Here is a 17,835-nt window from a genome sequence, read left to right as displayed (position 1 = left end):
ATAAATAAATAATAGTAAACACAAGTTAAAAATTGTATGTGCCTGACAATTACCGGCCAATACAATTAAAATCTATTTATAGGTTCAGTAGTCTCCCATTCAACACATTTTCCTCTACAGTGCTGAACCAGTATTAAGGATGATTAAAAGAAAGCAAATGTTCGATTGTTTTAATAATTTTTATTTGGCTTCTATGGTACGACTTATGGTTAAACTATTTGTAAGTACAAATCTCGTTTTGCTCACTTTGCTTCGGTTATACATACATACATATAATCGTATGTCATTGCTCATAACTTGATGTCAGTTTCGTTTTCATCGCGCTTAAATCTCCATCTGTCGGAGTGTTTGAAGCAAGTGGAGTACTGTTATTCTACTCGTACGATACATATATGTATGTACTATATTTTATAGACCGCTTCTCGCTAAACTAAATTCATCTCTAACTATTAAATTTGGGCAATAAATATTAAATACATATAAATATGTAATATAGATATATGCATTTTATATACATATGTGATGAAGTGTACGTGTACGCTATAAATAATATTCATATATTAACAATATCCGGTGTCTAAGCCAGGCCAGTACATCTGCTAAAAGGTTTCAGTACATATTTACAAATGAACGATAGAAATAGAAACAACACTGGGATCAAGGACAGGGGATCAGGGACAGGGCGTCGGAGATAGGGCATCGGGGATGACCTCCTGCAGCGCTAAAATACCTACTACCGAAAGCCTTGGAGCAGTCATGGAGCTGAGCTGTCGTCTGAAACCCAGTCAATATTTTTTTATTTAGTGCTGGCAACGAGCTAGAAGCGACTACAAAAATACATAAGTTATGCGCTTTTCAACAGCTAGGCAGGCTAGGCGGGCAGGCAGCTAGCTAGCTTGTCTAACAACATTCTCTAGGGGTAGTATATGTTTTGAATGTGGTATTCGGGTCCCACACGATCTAATTGTCACTGCCACTCAACAGGTCCACCAATAGGCTTTGTTCCCGGACGGAACCAGCACAGGGGCAGCTTTGGCGGAGGCGCACGAGCTCCATGTTGTAGGCAGCATCGTTCCCATTTTCCCTGAGCAGATGTTAGTCCATGTTGTGGGGCGGCGTACTGTTGGGTCCGCCCATTATGAACGATGTTGGACTATGAACCGAGATGCTGTCCAGGTCCAGAGTGCCGTCTCCTTTCTCGAGCATGCCACTGCCATCCTGCTTCATCATCATGCGGCGCCACTTGGCCCGAGCATTTTGAAACCAGACCTATGGGAATGGAAATTGGGAATGGGAAGCGTTGCAAATGTGAAACTGTCATCAGGTGGAGCTGGGGTTGGGGTTGGGGTTTGGTTTGGTTTGGGACTGGGTAAACACTCACCTGTAGCACTCTCTTTGGTAAACCCGTTTTCTGCGACAACTGCTTCAGATCCTTGGCATCTGGATTGTGATTGATGGCGAAGTAGGACTTCATGGTGCGCAGCTGGTGGTGCTTGAACGAGGTGCGCATGCGCTTGGTGCGCGACGAGGAGCCCATGTGCGATCCTCGGCCAAAGTCCACGTATTCTGTGTTGAGATCTGCAATCAATCCAGAAACTCTTGTAGACTTTTACAGCTCCTTCCGAGTTTTATGACGAAGACCCATAAAAGCTGCTTCTGCCATTGCTAATGCCTCAATGGCGCCAATATCCAAGCTCCAGTGGCCATAAAGACCGGACCGGGCCTGGCCAAGCTGGCATGTTGCACGCTGCATGCTGCATGCTGCTGCTTTTATGGCCCCACTCGTACCTCGAAACAGTTCGGAATTTACAGCCTATGGCCCAACATAGCCAACATACCTATATTCGCGGTGAACGCCTCGATGTCCTTGGGCTTGCGCTTGCGCGGCCTGCCCTTCTGCCGCGCCGGCTGCGGCAACCCGGTGATGACATGTGATGTGGGCACAAAGATGCCCGTAGGAACAATACTCCGACTTGGATCCGAGTGTGGGCTCGACGAGTCATTGTGCGGCGACCCAAACTGCGAGCTGTATGGATACGTGGCACTCATGCTGGACGAGGCGGCGTCTCCCTCCCTCGCTATGCTGTAGTGGGTTCTGATGGACAAAGAAGCGTTATTGGCGTCTGGAGATTTGAGACTGGCGCGGCTTACCTGCAGTATATGAGTGCATCGATGATGCCGTACTGGTCGCCCTTGGTCAGGGGCGTGTGACAGACCGTGCAGCAGAAGCAATTCACATGAAAGACCAGGTTCCGTGCGCGCATCACTAGCTCATTGGAGCTGATGGAAGCCAGACAGCGGGAGCAACGACGAGTACCGAAAAAACTGTAAGTAAATAATGTGTTCATACAGTTGTTAGAATTAATCAACAATATTCTAAAGGAATTGGCAAGCCCAGGCCACTGTTGTGTACTCCCTCTGCACACCCCCGCAACTGGATACAATTATTCGGCATGATATTTATAAAAATCATAAATAAGTATATACAAATGTATGTACAGATGTATGCTAAGTATATTTGTGTCGGCTTCCCCAACAGAATTATAATTTCATAACTAATAATATGTTTGGCAGGAAGCTGCGCAGCTACCGTCTGCTGTCCCAGTAATCACGAACAGGGGCACCCAGACAGATCAGACCAGGGGTTCCAACAATGAGTGGCCCTCAAATTCAAACGCCTACTCATCATCGACATCGACATCGACATCCACATCGTCATCGTGTACGCCTGCGCGGTCGTTGTCGTCTTCGTCTTCTTATTCGTATACGTTTTCGTTTTGGGCTTCGATCTGTGGCCTGGCGGCTACTGTTTTCACTTTCGCAAATGACAGATCAAAGATTACCAGCCACACCATAATCATTGGGGAGTTTCTGGTTTCGTGCCAAAATTGACGAGTGGAGCCCGCACTACGGATGACGACTGTGGCATGGCAGCGTTTTCCTGTGAGCAGTGGAGAAAGGAAAGGAACGGAATGGAATGGAAAAAGGGGAAGGAAATGCAACATCAAATGCGCAAGACACGCGATTTCTTTGACATTAATCAAAATAATTGGCGCATTTCACTTTAGTTTCAACTTCGCTCAACATACTCATTCTCACATTTTGGAGTGCTAGATGGCTCCTGGCAAAAATAAACAGCCAGCCAGGCAGGCAGCCCAGGGTAGACACCACAAACAATTCCATATAAATTCATCATATTCATACACTCGCGGAGCGTACTTCAAGACAGACCCTCGCTCCCGTTACAGTTCCCGTTCCCGTTCCCGTTCCAGTTCTCACCCATCTCCTCCATCTGTGTTTTCATTTTCTTGAATATTATTTGGGATGTGACGCCGAGATTTTTGTCATTTCGCCTTGTCGCACATCTTGTCGCTACACGAGTCGCGTCGACGGCGACTCTCACCCGATCTTTCACTTGGGTTCGTTCGTTCTTCATTCCAGGCCGCATATGCATACGTATTTTTGTATGTACATGCATACATACAAAGGTATGTACATCTATATGTACCTTGTGCTGCTGCGGGAGACGCGAGCCCCATAAATAATATTAAACATGGATGCAGGCAGCTACGTCCGACTAAGGGGACGGAGTCCCGGCTACCAACTCATAAAACTGTTTCAGACTACTCGCACAGCTTCAGCTTCAGCAGAGTTCATTCCACAGCACTTTATTTCATGGGCTCCACCGTCCTGACACGCCCCTCCTGCGCCCTAAAGCCGAGACCGGCCGGCTGAGGAACGGGAACGGGAGCGGGAGCGGGAGCGAGAGAGAAAAATGAATTATGATTATTGCCATGTAAAAGAGCAGGCGAAATGTCAAAGTGACAACGCCTAATATATGATTATGTTTTCGAGGGCTCGAAATCTGATACTCTCTCTCACACACACAGCCACATTCTGGATGCGGACAACACTCTGGTCCCGCTATCGTTCTCAGTTCCAGTTTTCAAAGCATCCATTCCAGCTAGTAGGCAAAACTAAGGCCATAGCCAGATCCTCAAATCCAAAGACAGCTTTCTGATGCGGACAAGTCGTTGCAGCTTCTGGCAAAAATACTATACTACTGTACACAATACACACCACACGGCGCCCATCAAACCCCTTCCAGACCTGGCCCTGCATCTGCCTCTGCAACTGCATCTGTCCCAACCTCTAAGATAACCGATGTCTCGGTTATCGCATCGCATCATTCGTATCCTGGCGACACTGCACTTGTTTCGCTCTGCTCTGCTCTGCCCAGAAAACAGTGTAAAGAAGGCGTAGCCCCACTTGTGTTGCCTCGTACTAGCATGGCCATGTGTGCGTGTGAGGAAACTGCTGATCATCAGCGCTGATACAACACGATAGCCACGTACCCAGGCTCTGGCTGGCTGGCTGGCTGGCTGGCTGGCTGGCTGGCTGCTGGGGCTCATATTTAATGTTGTTTCACGGCAAACAGTAAAAAGTCAAGTCTTTCCTTTGATTACACAAATAGATTAAACCAGGCAGGGAGGGTGGAGATGGGCTACTGGAGGCTGCCATGATAACAGCTGAATGGAATCGTGGCCAAGTGGCGCAGCGTTGCACTCACAGTGCCACTCGCGGCCACTCGATGCCCTGACGGCTCGACCCCATGATAGCGATGGATGGGCTGGCTGAAACCCTAAAGAGACGGATCTGGCGAGCTCTGTTTGGAGGGCGGAAATCCATATACACACACATAGAGGAGCGCTGTGCACACCGAAGTGTAAACCGACGTGTGGTCCGACTGGACGCTGAGAGAAGGCCGGGATACGGACGCCCTCCTTCCCGTCCCTGTCCCCGTCCACGTCTCGTCCCCTGGCCACGTTTTGTAACGTGAGAGCATTTGTAACGCGCAGAGGGATCGGGATTGCGCGATGAAGTCTCAAGTGCCACCCGCTGGGCTTGGCTCTTCCGATTACACGTGTACGAGTGTATGTTCGAGTATACCGAAACAACAATAAAAGAAACAACTAGGCCGCAGCGGATTTCCCAGACGCCACCACCCAGCTTCAGGAGCAACATCAACATCAACCCGACCAAACCTTCCCCGTTCACGGAATTTGTGAAAATATTCGCTGGCGGGTTTCGTGAGAGCGCATCGAAGCTGCTCCTGCTCCTGCCTCTACCTCTACCTCTCCCTCGGTGCTTTGCTGACGATGACGTCCCATGGTGATAATTCGATTCTAGGCCCTCGTCCGGCGTCTGCCTAAACGTATACAATAATTACAAGTATTTGCATTTTTATTTTTATTTTGGGGTTTGGTTTGTTTTTTGTTGTGACTACAACTACAACTACACACCACTCCACACCACACCACATCAGTCGATATGAGTCGATCGATGAGTTTTCTGGTGAAGATTTGTGTTTTTTACGTGTTAAATGCGCTGGAAAATTAGTTTGGATTGCTGTCTATTCGACTGTGCGTACTGCCGCGACTGCCGCTTATGCCACATGGTGATACTGTTGCCACTACCGATTACCAACAACCCCCCTTGCCCAGACTCAACCCAAAGTCTCAACTCTCTCAACTTGGCCCAACTCCAACGCCGCTCCTAATAGTTTCATTAACATTTACATTTACATTTGAATTTGCATTTCTAAGCGTTCTTTAATAGGACTTTTCCGGCTTCCAAGAAACGCAAGCCCATGCTCAATGGCATTCTGTCTATAATTTTATAGGCAAGTAGATTAGACTAGCGCCCCATTGTTAGTTGGCTGACGCTGGAACGGACCGCTGCTCTCCCTCACCGTCACTGCTCAAAGGTTTGTCTGTTGGGGTCTGGCTGTCCATCGCATAAATTCGGCGTAAAATGATTTTTTAAGATGCCTATTAAACATTTTAATTATCGCGCTGCCCCTGTACACACACACATAAATACATATACGTTTGTATCTGCTCTTCTTCTAAACCCCCTTACACCGAGTGTCCAGGCGGTAACTGAGACTTAGAGCATTGTGCAGCAGAGCGAGCGATCTCCGATCAGACATGAAGGAGCGCAGAGGCACCTTCCAGAATCAGTCGACTGCACAGTGGGCGAAATATAGATTTCACTTCAAAATTCTGGAATAAACTACTATCTACCAATTACATAAATACATATGGATGCACAGTACCTGAATGAATGCTAATGATCTACAGATTATGTATATCAACATATACACTTACATATATAAATGTTATTTATAAAGAGATTATATATAAGAATATCTTTATACCATGAGGCTGTCAAGCTTCACCGTTAAGGGCATATCCGATCGGACAGTTGCACATGTTTGCCCACGGTGACTATTTTATGGTTGCCAAACGACAGAGTGGCGCTACATGAGGTCGCTGACAAGTGCTCATAAAAAATAAATACTGCGCTTTTTCTCAGCCTTTTCTTTTGGCCTGAACTGGGTGCATGCTCTTTCCACCACCATCAAATTAAACTTTTGCTCAACTCTTTGATGAGGCCACAGACACAGTCACAGACACAGACAGACACTGGGGCAGGGCCGATGCGATGCCTACCGTTGGGGGCGGCGACTAGAACATAAAAACCCAACGTGAGATTGAATACAATCCCTTGAATGCTGCTTTTGCTCAGCCCGGTTCTGGTCTAGAGTGTTTGTGTTTTATTTTTTATATTTTAGTTTCCATCACGCAGATGCTTTTGTTTTCTGAGGCTTCCCTGGTACGCTATTCGTTTAATGTATTCGTTATACTTTCTATGATTCTAGCTTGGAGCTCCAGCTGCCTGGCTGGCTGGCTAGTTGGCAGCTAGAGCTGGGGAGAAGAAATTATTTTATTGCATAACCCGCGATTTCAGAGGGGCCATAAATTCGGTGGCCGAGTCTCTTGCTCGCTGGCCACAATTAAATGGTTGCGCTTCGCTGACTTTTAAAACTGTAAACATTTTATGCCAAAACTCTTTCTTCCACTTGCCTACTTTTGTGGTCAGCGTCACCGCCGTCACCGCCGTCACCGTCAACTCCAGCCACTGGCACCAGTGGGGTGGACGGAGCAGGGCGCATCCCTGGTCGCTGATTAAGACATTTCCCTTTCCTATGAGATTGCACTGGAGCAAAGCGTTTTCAGTGATAACAAAGCCAATTCCAGTGTTTTTCCTCTTCCCCCGACCGGGTACGGTGCTCCGAGGGGCCACATAAAATGAAAATTATGACACTGTTCAGTGTACACCCGGTCCGAAATACTGCCTATGGCTGCCCAAGAAGCCTCCCGGTCCTGCCTGAGCTAAGCGACCCAATCTGATACTGTCGCCTTGATCACAGCCTCCACTCACTTGCTCGCTTGGTCTTATCCGTTGTACCATCAGCACAACATTATCACGATAGACACTCGCAGCAGCCACAGCCAGGGCCAAAAATATGCAGAAATGAGGTGACAGCATACATTTTGCACTCCTTCGCCTCGCTTCTCCTGACTGGCGGAAAAACCAGAACTGCCAAGCGAAACAGGTACATTGTCCGATTGTAAAATGTCACCACTGAAAGGGGCTCTCGTCGGGGACAATGGTGAAACCCACCATGGGCACAGATTCAAGGCAACAGAAACGGCAACGGCAAAGGGAATGTTGAAACTGCAATAGCATCGGCATCAGAAGCCAACGGTGTCGTATAATGCACAACAATCCAATTATTTGCTTTGCTCAAGAGCTTAAAACATAAGCAACAGAATTATGAACGGCTCTCAGGCCCAGCCCAGTCACTATATCCGATCCCATCCCATCCCATCCCCGTCCCCGTCCCAGTGCCGGCAGTTGCTGTGCTGACGGCGGAGGAGGCGGTACCAGTGGTACCGCAAACATGTGTTTTGATGACGAGATTAGTGAGATAAAAAAACATTAGTTACTTGTCTGCATGTACGAGTATGTATATGTATCTTTTCTATGCTGCTATGATCTGGCGTAGTCGCTGAAGGAGACTCTAAGCAACCAGTAGCTAGCTGGTTAACATACATATGTTTCCAGCTTATCGGATGTTTTTGCAACTCCACACCCGGGGCCTTTCCGAAAATTGGCACCGTGTATGAGAGGCGTGAATTGAATTGAAAAATCCAAGTTAATTCGCAAATCTGCAATGTGATATAAATGTGCAAACGATTACTAACGATTGCATTGTTTCGATTCGGATAAATGAATCAATATTTCAAGCTACGCTTAGATTTATTTGCAGTCAGCTCAGGATAGTTTCTGATAGTTCTCAGTTTGCATAAGGTGATGTGGTGTGGAAAGATGACACTGCTCAATTTCCATTCACATTCACATTTAACAGCTATCTACATATGTACATATGTACATACTTACAGGCAGATACATTAGATACATTAAGTATATATGTATGTATATGTATGTACATCCGTACATGTACATTTAAACCTTATATAAGTCTACTTGCTTCTTTTATCTACATATCGGAATTCAATTTGTGAAATTGATAGGTTTCAGTTAATTAGCAGAGCATGGGCTCGGGATAGTTAGGAACACACACATTAATATGGACTGAATGTTTTTAGTCATTGAAACTTTAAATGATTTTAAATTTACTACAAGTACTGACAAAACATAAGCCAACTAATTCTATTGAAAATATACTGCCTTGAGGACAACACAAAATTGATGGATGGAAATGTCTGCCCCATGCACGGTTCTCCATGTGCTTTGTATATTTTTCTGTAAATATATATAGGGACAAAGACCTTATGGGAATGAATTCTAAGTCATTTTCAAAGGACAAATCTCATCAACTCTAATTAAAAAACACTCAGAGGCGCCAAATCGATGAGGTAAACAACTTGTTAAAAGGCAATTGATGTTCCCTAGATGTAATTTATATGAGGTACATACTTATGTACCTATGTATATCTTTATGAAAGGAAGCACACATGTGCGCTTGTGCCGGATATTTTATTTTCTCCCCCTCCAGCCGCCATGTTTTTGGTGGAATATATTTGCTTTTCAATTTGACAAAACATGAATTTATTTTATTGGATGCGTTGGATCTCGTTTTCGTTGGAGTTTCGATTCACAGCCCGTCAGGCTCGCGACCCGAAGCACAAACACCCACAAGATTTACGTAGAGTTAACGGTGCATAGGTCATAAATTCGCTTCTGTCGCCCTGCTCATACACTCTGCACTCCCCCCGCCATCAGGCAGCCGCCGTTGTCATATTTGACATCTGAAGTATAAATCAAGAGGCGAGTGTGCACTCGTAGATTGCAAGGGAGGGGCCACGAGCGCGGTATTCGATTTGATTGATAATGACTAGCAGCAGCAGCAGCAGAAGCGACGGCAGAGTGAGTCTGTGGCAGCGGCAGTGGCGGCAAAAGCCGCCGGAATGAAACGAAATGAAACATTACGGCGGAATGGATTGTGTACGACATGACATGGCGACCGCCAAGCGCATCCCCATCCTCCCACTCCCGGCATTCACGAAACACAAGCTGACAGATCCGACCCGCATCGGTATGTGTGCCGTGTCTGTGTGCGTGTCAGCGGAGCGAGGCGGCGGTTCGGTTACGCTGATTGCAATGGGGGATCAGGCCGCAGACTCAGACACAGATACAGATACAGATACAGAGACATCCAGACACCGATACCGACATAGATCCGAATACCCGGACATGAGCACAGCGGACCCGACCCGACCCTAGATCCAGAGCCAGACCCAGGCCCAGCAGACCCAGACCCGGCAGCATCGGTGCCCGTTGCCGTGGGGACCAGACCAGCCGCACTTGCAGACACTGACGCTGACACTGACTCCGCCAGTGCCTCCCAATCCGACTACCATGCCATGCTGGGTATTTTGAAATATGGAGCGGTAATAAATGTCACAAGAATCATTTGAGAGGAAATACGAGTGACGAGCGTGACTTGCATTCGATTTATGGTGCGCCTGTGAAGGAGAGAAGGCAAAGTTGAACATTTTCACTGCTCATCTCCGCGGCGGCGTCAATGATCAACTTTTTGATTTACGCTGCGGCAAGCAGGTGTTGTCTCCTCTCTGCCTCTCTCAGTCTGACAAAACACACAATTGAAGAATCTTTTTACAACTCGTACATATATGTACATAAATATGTATGAAAGTGCACAAAGGTGGATTTTTGGAATAATTATAACCTGTTTCTGTTTCATTTTGTTGCTGCTCATGCACCGTTCTCGCGTGATGGTTGCGGCGCGTGAAATCGCCGAACAACTGCAGCTTCCTTTTTCACCCAGTGCGAAGGAGGGGGACACCGGAACCCACCCAAGCGAAGATTGTCAACACAACCAACCTCGATCCACGTCCACCGTAGACGTCTTTGTCGTCGCCGTTGCCGTCGTCTTCGTCTTCATCGTCTTCGTCGTGGTCTTGGTATTAGGCTAGCGTGCGCTGCAGCGAGGTTAGCGAGCGTTCTTGAGAATGCGGCGGAATGCAAGCAGCAGAACACACGCAGACCCATCCATCCAGCCAGGTCAGGCGGAGGAGCGGAGCCAGTCGCTAGCCCGGTCGGTCCGCTGGTATCGGATCTCCGATGCGGTCTGCTTCTTCTCGCAGTCGCATTCGCATTCGAATTCACGTTCGCGTTCGCGTTCGCATTCGGGTTGGCACTCGCTCAGCCTTCGCACAGTGGAGCAAAACAATGACGGGCTTGGCGGCTTTTGGAAAAGCTGCATGCATAAATACTTCATTCGCGTGTTTGGAAATCATTTTCTAGTCAATGTCTTGGCATGCAGTCGGGGCGTTATCTGATTCATCAGACCCATGCCCTAGCCCAGCCCCAGCCCCAGTCCCAGTCCCAGTACCAGCTCCAAGCCGCGATTCGATTCCCAGGAGCTTCTGCTGCTCCCGTAGTAATTGTGCCCAGCCAGCACTACTCTCTGAATGGACTGAACGGCCACTGCATGTGGTGTTGGATGGGGCTTTGGCCCAGCGACTTACCTATAATAATCGTTTTTGCAATAAATGTTGCCATCACGTGAGTAACATGAGGATTCCCGTTCCAGCGGCTGCCGACAGGCGTAGCACTGCAAGCAGCTGGCGTGCCAGCGTTTTTCCACAGCGGAGAGGTAGAAACGATCCTACAGAGAGAGAGAGAGAGAGAGAGAGAGGCACATTCCATAAATGACATATTTTGAATAAAATGATGCATTCTTGTTGCGTTGTTATGGGCGGGTATAAATTAAAACTACAAATGGATATTTATCCTCAAGTGTTTCCCGAATAGTGGTGCAGTTTGTCTGAATTAATGCATAATTAGCAAGTTTTGAAATAAAATTGAAGATTGGCGTACATTTTGACTATATAGTGTCCAGTATCTTTGCTTAGTTGAAGGAGGGGGCACCGTTATCTTACCTGTATTTGACGCCCACAGCCGGCGCAATCATCAAGATTGCGCGTGTTTTTGCTATCGTTGGTGGACTCCGGACTGCTTGGCGGTCCGAAAGGTTCCGTTTTGAATGAAATGCCCGATGTGGTCTCATCGCTGACCTCAGTGCAGTCCGTGCGACTGCGACTAATCGAGAATTTGGCCGTGGAGTCCTCGAAGGTAGCGCGATCGGCGGTTTCATAGCTGGCAAAGAGGTTTATAGAGTCTACGTGTGGACGGTTTGGCCATGGCTGAATGAAACTTACCTTCTAAATGACTCAGTGCCGTATGCATTGCCAAACGGCTTTGTACTGTGATCACAAATATCTGGACACGAGGATGAGGAGCATGTGCGAAACAATGGGTGATTGTTATTTGCACCTGCAGCACTGCCACATTGATTGCTCCCCTGATGTGCTACAGGTGGTGTTGGACTTTTCTCCCTTGCGCCGGGCCCAAGAAATCTTGCGCTCTGCTGCTGTAATTTGCAGGAAAATAAAAACACACATTTATGCACATGTTAATGGGTTTGCTGCACAGTGGAAAAAGAACGTATTCAGAACGGAGCACAGGGAATGGAATGGCACATGCAAAGCTCTAAAATACTAAATAATTATTAAAGGATGTGCTGGCTTATAAATGAAGCATTTAATTTTCAATGGGAACTGCGGCAAAGCCAAAGCCAAAGCCAACGATCGTTTCAATTAAAAAGAAAGACTCTCCGCTTTATTCGCAGAAAACGTTGCGGCACATTTGGGAGGAAGCCCAAGTCACAAAGCAGCTCACATCCCATCCCATCCCTTCCCATCCCATCCCATTCCATGCCATCTCTTCCCACCCCTTCCCTGAGCTAACGTTGAGGACGACAAAGTGTGATGGCAGCAGTGCTTTCATTGAAAAACATACAACATTTCTCAAGTACCGAGCGCGAGCGGAGGCCAGACATCAGACATCAGACATCATGTCGCACTCTGGCGTAAAAGTAAAAGATTTCATACAGGCAAACTCTGTTGTGCTCACGTCCCGCCCCATCGCACCTCTTATCGCCTCGACTCGCCTGGTCCCGCCACGACTCATCGATGCTCCAGTTTACTTATTTTTGATTAATTAGTTGAAAATAGATGCGACCGTACGCCCCTATTTCACTGCCCCTCTGCTGCTCTCTGCTGGTGTCACCGCAGTGAGAGTTAGAAGGATGACAGGTTTCCCTGCAGTCTCTCAGCATAAGCCTCTCACATTTACCCCCGACGCGTTTCCCTCTCGATTTTTTATTTGTTTTCAAAATGTACAAACATTTTGTTGTGTATTCGCTTAGGAACACGTTGTTACCTTTAGGGGAACACGATGCCCATGCCAAAACTCACATTCGTTGTGCTCATTTCGTATTGCCATTTTGGCTCAAATTTTTTTGCCAATCCGACTCGTATGTTCGGAACCCAAACTATTACGTAATAAAGATAAATAATCACTGCCCAAAAATAAACTATCACTTGTACGGTCATGCTATAAAGTTGTACACATGTGCAATACTCCCTTACAGGTAACAAAAATCTTTCGATCCTTTAGGAAGATGCGTTTGCCATTCCATCTATTTTCTGTATTATTTGTTACTCAGCATCCAACCTTGGTGGAAACATAATTTAAAACATAATATTCTGCACTGACTATGACTATGATTTAATTTCAATTGAGTATTTTGAATAAAAGTTTTTGGACGGTAATCTTTGTACTTTGGGGGTGAGCACTTCCTTCCCAATGAGTATATGTATATTCCTTTCTAGAATCAGTATGTTATGGATATTTCTCCACCAGTTCAATCCGATTTTTCAATATTTGTGACGCTTTGTAGGGAAACTTTGTCCAGAAATGTCCTTAAGCTTTACTGATCTGCTGTGAATCTTCGATATCAAGGTGATAATATTAAACAGCCGGAGGCTTCGATTCTGTTTTGTTTTCTTTATTGCGGGCATAGAAGACAGTTTCCATTCTGATGTAAATCGTGGGAGAATCTGAGTCGTTTATATTTATAATCATGATTAGAGCCCAGTGTTTATCTTGTGGTCTTTTTTTGGAGGCAGTGGAGCTTTCTGTGTCTTTATAATTATTAAATTATTAAATTGGCCTTCAAAAAAGTATGTCTTGAAGTTGGTAAAAGTATACCAAAATGTGCATATGGAAGAGGTCTTGCAGGTTGCTTGCAGGTCTATTGTATGTATGAATGTCTCTATTTTAGTCCACATAAATGCAACTCTCAATAATATTTCAGTGTTTAAATATGATCAGAAACTATTATTGTGTCCATATGGCAGGAATTTACTTTTATATTAATTCACCTGAGATATGTTAAGGTAAAACATATATAGTTTTAAGCAAAAAACTAGTTAGATAACAACTATTTGATTTCTTAGCTGTTTGGAGGATGTGACTGGGCACCGATTCGTGTATAGTCTTGAGCTGATATTAAACGTAACCAATCAAAAGAAATGTTTAATTTCTAAACTGGCGATATCAGTTAGATTCCAACCAATTTAAGACTAGTCTGTCAACGCGTATGAATCACAAAATCATCAAATTGACAATGCGTCGCTCTAAAAATAAAATCAGAGTCCGAGAGAAAGCGTCACAATTAATATTCTCTCGTTTCTTATGCTGATGGTATTTTGATTTTGACAAGAATAATGCAACATGGAAGCATTTCCGAAAGCAGCCATAATCCACAATCAAGTCAATAGATCGATGTCCGCCTTGCGTGTATGTCTCTATGAAAACTACTACCTCTTCAGAAAACTATATAAAACATTGCTAAACATAGTATGTGTATCATATGTATAACTATGGCCAAAGAGTATGCACCTATAATAATAACTATATACTCGCCTAAGGAATCTATTAAGGAATCCATGTAAAACGAGTATTGTTAGCTTTGGGTTCGTTTTGAAATAATCAGAAGAGATAAATATGAGCACATGGAAATGAAAACTAGTACCATATATGCCATAACTATATGTAACTACATATGTATGCACATCTATTTATTATCAATAGATTCCAAAAAAGTGAACCCTTCGTTACCGTGAAAAGTGCATCGCAACATACGCTGGACGAACAAAGTGTACCCTACGAGCCAAAGCTCATCGGATCTGATCTCCCATATCTCGCAACACAACACTACCCATAGATCGAGAATTCTGTGAAATATGTACATAAGCATGTATGAATGTATGTACATGTGTACATACATATGTTTTAAAGCGAAATGCACAAGGGGTTTGTTATCGCCATAGAACGGCTGTAGCTGTGGCCTTTGCTGTTGTCTGTTTTCCGTTGTCTCTGCAGCCGTCTGGCTCTGCCGGGCTAGCTTTCGGTCTGGTCTGGCATTGATAACTCCTAGTAACCCGGGATCGATTCGAGATAAATCAAAAATTAATCAGCGCTCCCAAGCCCTGACTGATGTAAATGCTTCCAACCAACTTTAGATGAGTTGAGGCGGAATGCTTCGTAAATTTGTCAGGCTTATCGCCGAACCGCATTGAACCTGCAGCAGTCCGAGAACTGAGCTGTGAACTTACCCAATGCATCACAGGGCGCTCCTCGGTGCAGACGCCCATGTGCGTCTTTTGGAATGACACGAGGTCTATTTCCAAGGATGATTTCTGTCTGGCGTGGTATGTTGCTGCTCCTGTATATTCGTATTCCGCTGGCTTCTGCCCTCTGTCGAAGCGGTGGCTATCCGGCGGAGGAAGTATCGGTGCTATGTTGGTCCTCTGTGGTAATCCTCTGAGCGTATTTATTGATATGAACTTGATAGAACACTGGACACTTGTCGCAAATGCGTGGGCGATTGTTGTTGCCAAAAAATAGAACTTGATTTGCGATCGGTTTGGTTTGGCAGTCCAAGAACACTTTGAACGTTGTTCCCTTCCCTCATAGGTTGAACATTCTACAAACACCTTTTCAGCATATTCTTGAAATCTGTGAGCAAGCCGCTGGCGTATCAGCGTGTCGTCAGCAAGGAGTATGCATATACTATGACGAATTTATAACATTAAATACGTATTTTATTTTTATTATTTAATTTATCTATTTTTTTTCTTTCAGCATCAAGGTAATTTAAGGAACATTAGGGTCACACACGAGCACGCACAACGCGCAACACACTCACACTTGACTTTGCGGCAGGTAGGATCATTGGGAGACAGACGATGGCTTCCAAACGGACGCGTTCCTGACCGCACAGGCGTAACCGAAATGTAGATGTTGGGCCGGTGACAGTGACAACGAGATGCCGACACCGGGCCGGAGTCGTAGTCGGGGGACTGCGGCTGCGTTTGCGTTTGCGTCTGCGACACCGGTTGCAATGTCAACGACGGGCAGAGGTCCAAATTAATTTATGACATTAATTTACGAGACAGCGCGAGAATGGCACTCCAAATCCAAATTGAGTGGTAGTGGTCGGTTTTTGCCTGGTTCGGGGTTTGGGTCTGTGCTGGGGTCGGGGCCGGGGTCGGACCTTCTCCTGTGTGTTCCTACGGCAGTTCTAGATCCGTGCTACTGATAAGGCATTAGAGAGGCGGATGCGCTCGTTCGGCTTCTCTGCTTTGCTCTTTACTGCCGGGCAATCCCCGATCGAGTGTTAGTTTTTGTTAGCTTCTTTTTCTGTCTTTTGTTTCTCTTTTTGTGTTTCTGTTTCTGTTGCTGCTGCTGCTGTTGTTGTTGTAGATTGATAAGAAAACAAGAAGCTGTCTGCCAGTTGAGTGTACGGCCCCGGCGGCTCTATTCCGATGGCTCCGTCTCGTGCAGCTGGGCCCAAAGCAAACTCGACGCAAAATTAATTCAAATCAAAAACAAAATCGCGTTCCGCGGCCGGAACAGTTTCACTGTGTGGTGCCGCTTACGCGGAGCGACGAAATAAAACTCGACTCGGAATCGAATCAGACTCGACTCGAGCACACTGAACACTGAACACTGAACACTAAACACTGAACCCGCACCGCTCAGCTAACTCGCGCGAATAAAAAATACAACCAGTCAACGGAGCTGCGTAACTGGGAATGTTTGTTCAGAACACTCAAACAGCAGGAAAACTGCTTTTCAAAAACCTCCCCATGACTCTGTGTGTGTGTGTGTGAGTTTGCGCTTGTGTGGTGGCCTGTGTGCGAGTAGTGCCTGCTCGCTTGCACTCATTCTTCGCCGGAAGCGGCTCTCTCTGCAGCAAATGGCGGCGCTCTCAGCTGATTTGTGATTTGCCGCTGCCTGAGAGGGCGTGGTGTGTTGTCAACGTGCCCCCCACACTCTGCGCAGTGGGCCTGCGACGGTGTTTGGGGCACGATGGCTGGCTGCCAAACATGAATAATGCAACAGCAGTCAGCAGAAGCTGAAGCAGAAGCAACAACGGTGGCGGTGGCGATGTTGCACAGTGGACTGTTTTTAGCGAATATATCGAATAATTCGAAAATATTGTATTTGCTCATTCATTGCTACAATAATTTTACGTTAGGTTAATGAACCGATCTCCATATTTATATCATGTTTCATAGTTCATCATTGTAACAATAAACTGTAAGTCAATGGAAGTGTAGTAAAATAAAATTACAAAAATTAAACATGTAAGTTTTATGGTTTTGGGATAGAAAACACCCCACCGTGTGTCGGTGCCAGTGGCATGCTAAAGGCTGAAGGCATCGGCAGCGGCATCACTTGGTTGGACCTCGACTTGGACCGGGATCGGGGACCCATGACAGCAATTTTGCGCTCGCAAAAGATGTTCCTTCGCCTGCTACATCCAAACACACACACTCATGCATACAAATATTTTATATTTATGTATGTATGTTTGTATAAGCTGCTGTTTCTTCTGCTGTTGTTGTTGTTGGGGCTGTGTGTGTGTGCGTTTGGGTAGCGGTCCCCCACCTTCCTATTTCTCCCCCTGCCATCGCTGTAAACGCTGCAAAAAGTTTTAAGAAAATCGAGCAGGTCTTATTTATTTAGATTTTTTGTGAGCGCTTTTGCTTTTGATTTTTTTATTGTTTGTACTTGTTTATTTATTTTTCTTTTCGGCCTTAAAGTCGTTTCTTGCTGACTCTTCTTCATTGTCGTTGCCTTAAAGGCTAACGAAAAACAGCTCCAAAGAGTCGAGGGTCGATTGGAAGGGTTTGGGGAGGAGGCATGTGCATTGGCTCTTTTAATTTTTGTAAACTTTGTTTTGGCTGTGGGTAAGCGATTTACTCTGTGTGATGAATGGAACTTTTCTATCACAAACAACGTTAAAATGATTAAATTATACACTAATTGTGTGTATGGAGCCGAGTGTGCTCTTCATATTTCATATTTCTATGTGAAATAGAATACATGCATCTGGCCTGGGAACGTCACTGTCCCCGTCGCTGTCTTTTCGAGAAAGAAACAAAAGGAAGAAGGATCAATTAAACGAGTCGATAGATGCTTTCAAGTTGACAATGTGATTTTTATGCTACAATGGCACCG

The 17,835-nt window shown here is 45.7% G+C and overlaps 1 protein-coding gene across 3 annotated transcripts; it reads right to left on the bottom strand.

Annotated features, from left to right (window-relative positions):
- Positions 1-163: 163 nt before the first annotated feature.
- LOC117578755 (protein apterous) lies at positions 164-16,243 on the bottom strand. 3 transcript variants are annotated; one of them, XM_034264443.1, is made up of 8 exons: positions 14,922-16,243; positions 11,619-11,827; positions 11,340-11,556; positions 10,926-11,065; positions 2,152-2,325; positions 1,839-2,095; positions 1,382-1,578; positions 164-1,269 (listed from the first exon to the last, which is right to left on the bottom strand). In XM_034264443.1, exons 1-8 carry the CDS (start codon positions 14,958-14,960, stop codon positions 1,096-1,098), a joined length of 1,407 nt encoding a protein of 468 aa, XP_034120334.1. In that variant the 5' UTR covers positions 14,961-16,243; the 3' UTR covers positions 164-1,095. The 3 variants fall into 3 exon arrangements, with proteins under 3 accessions (XP_034120334.1, XP_034120332.1, XP_034120335.1); XM_034264441.1 differs by having other exon boundaries at positions 11,619-11,830; positions 14,922-16,239; XM_034264444.1 differs by lacking the exons at positions 10,926-11,065; positions 11,340-11,556; positions 11,619-11,827.
- Positions 16,244-17,835: the final 1,592 nt, after the last annotated feature.

Source organism: Drosophila guanche, unplaced genomic scaffold (assembly GCF_900245975.1).
Source record: "Drosophila guanche unplaced genomic scaffold, DGUA_6, whole genome shotgun sequence".
In the NCBI taxonomy this organism is placed as follows: Eukaryota; Metazoa; Arthropoda; class Insecta; order Diptera; family Drosophilidae; genus Drosophila; species Drosophila guanche.
Note: the sequence above shows the minus strand (reverse complement) of the source record. Positions and strands in the feature narration are given on the sequence as shown.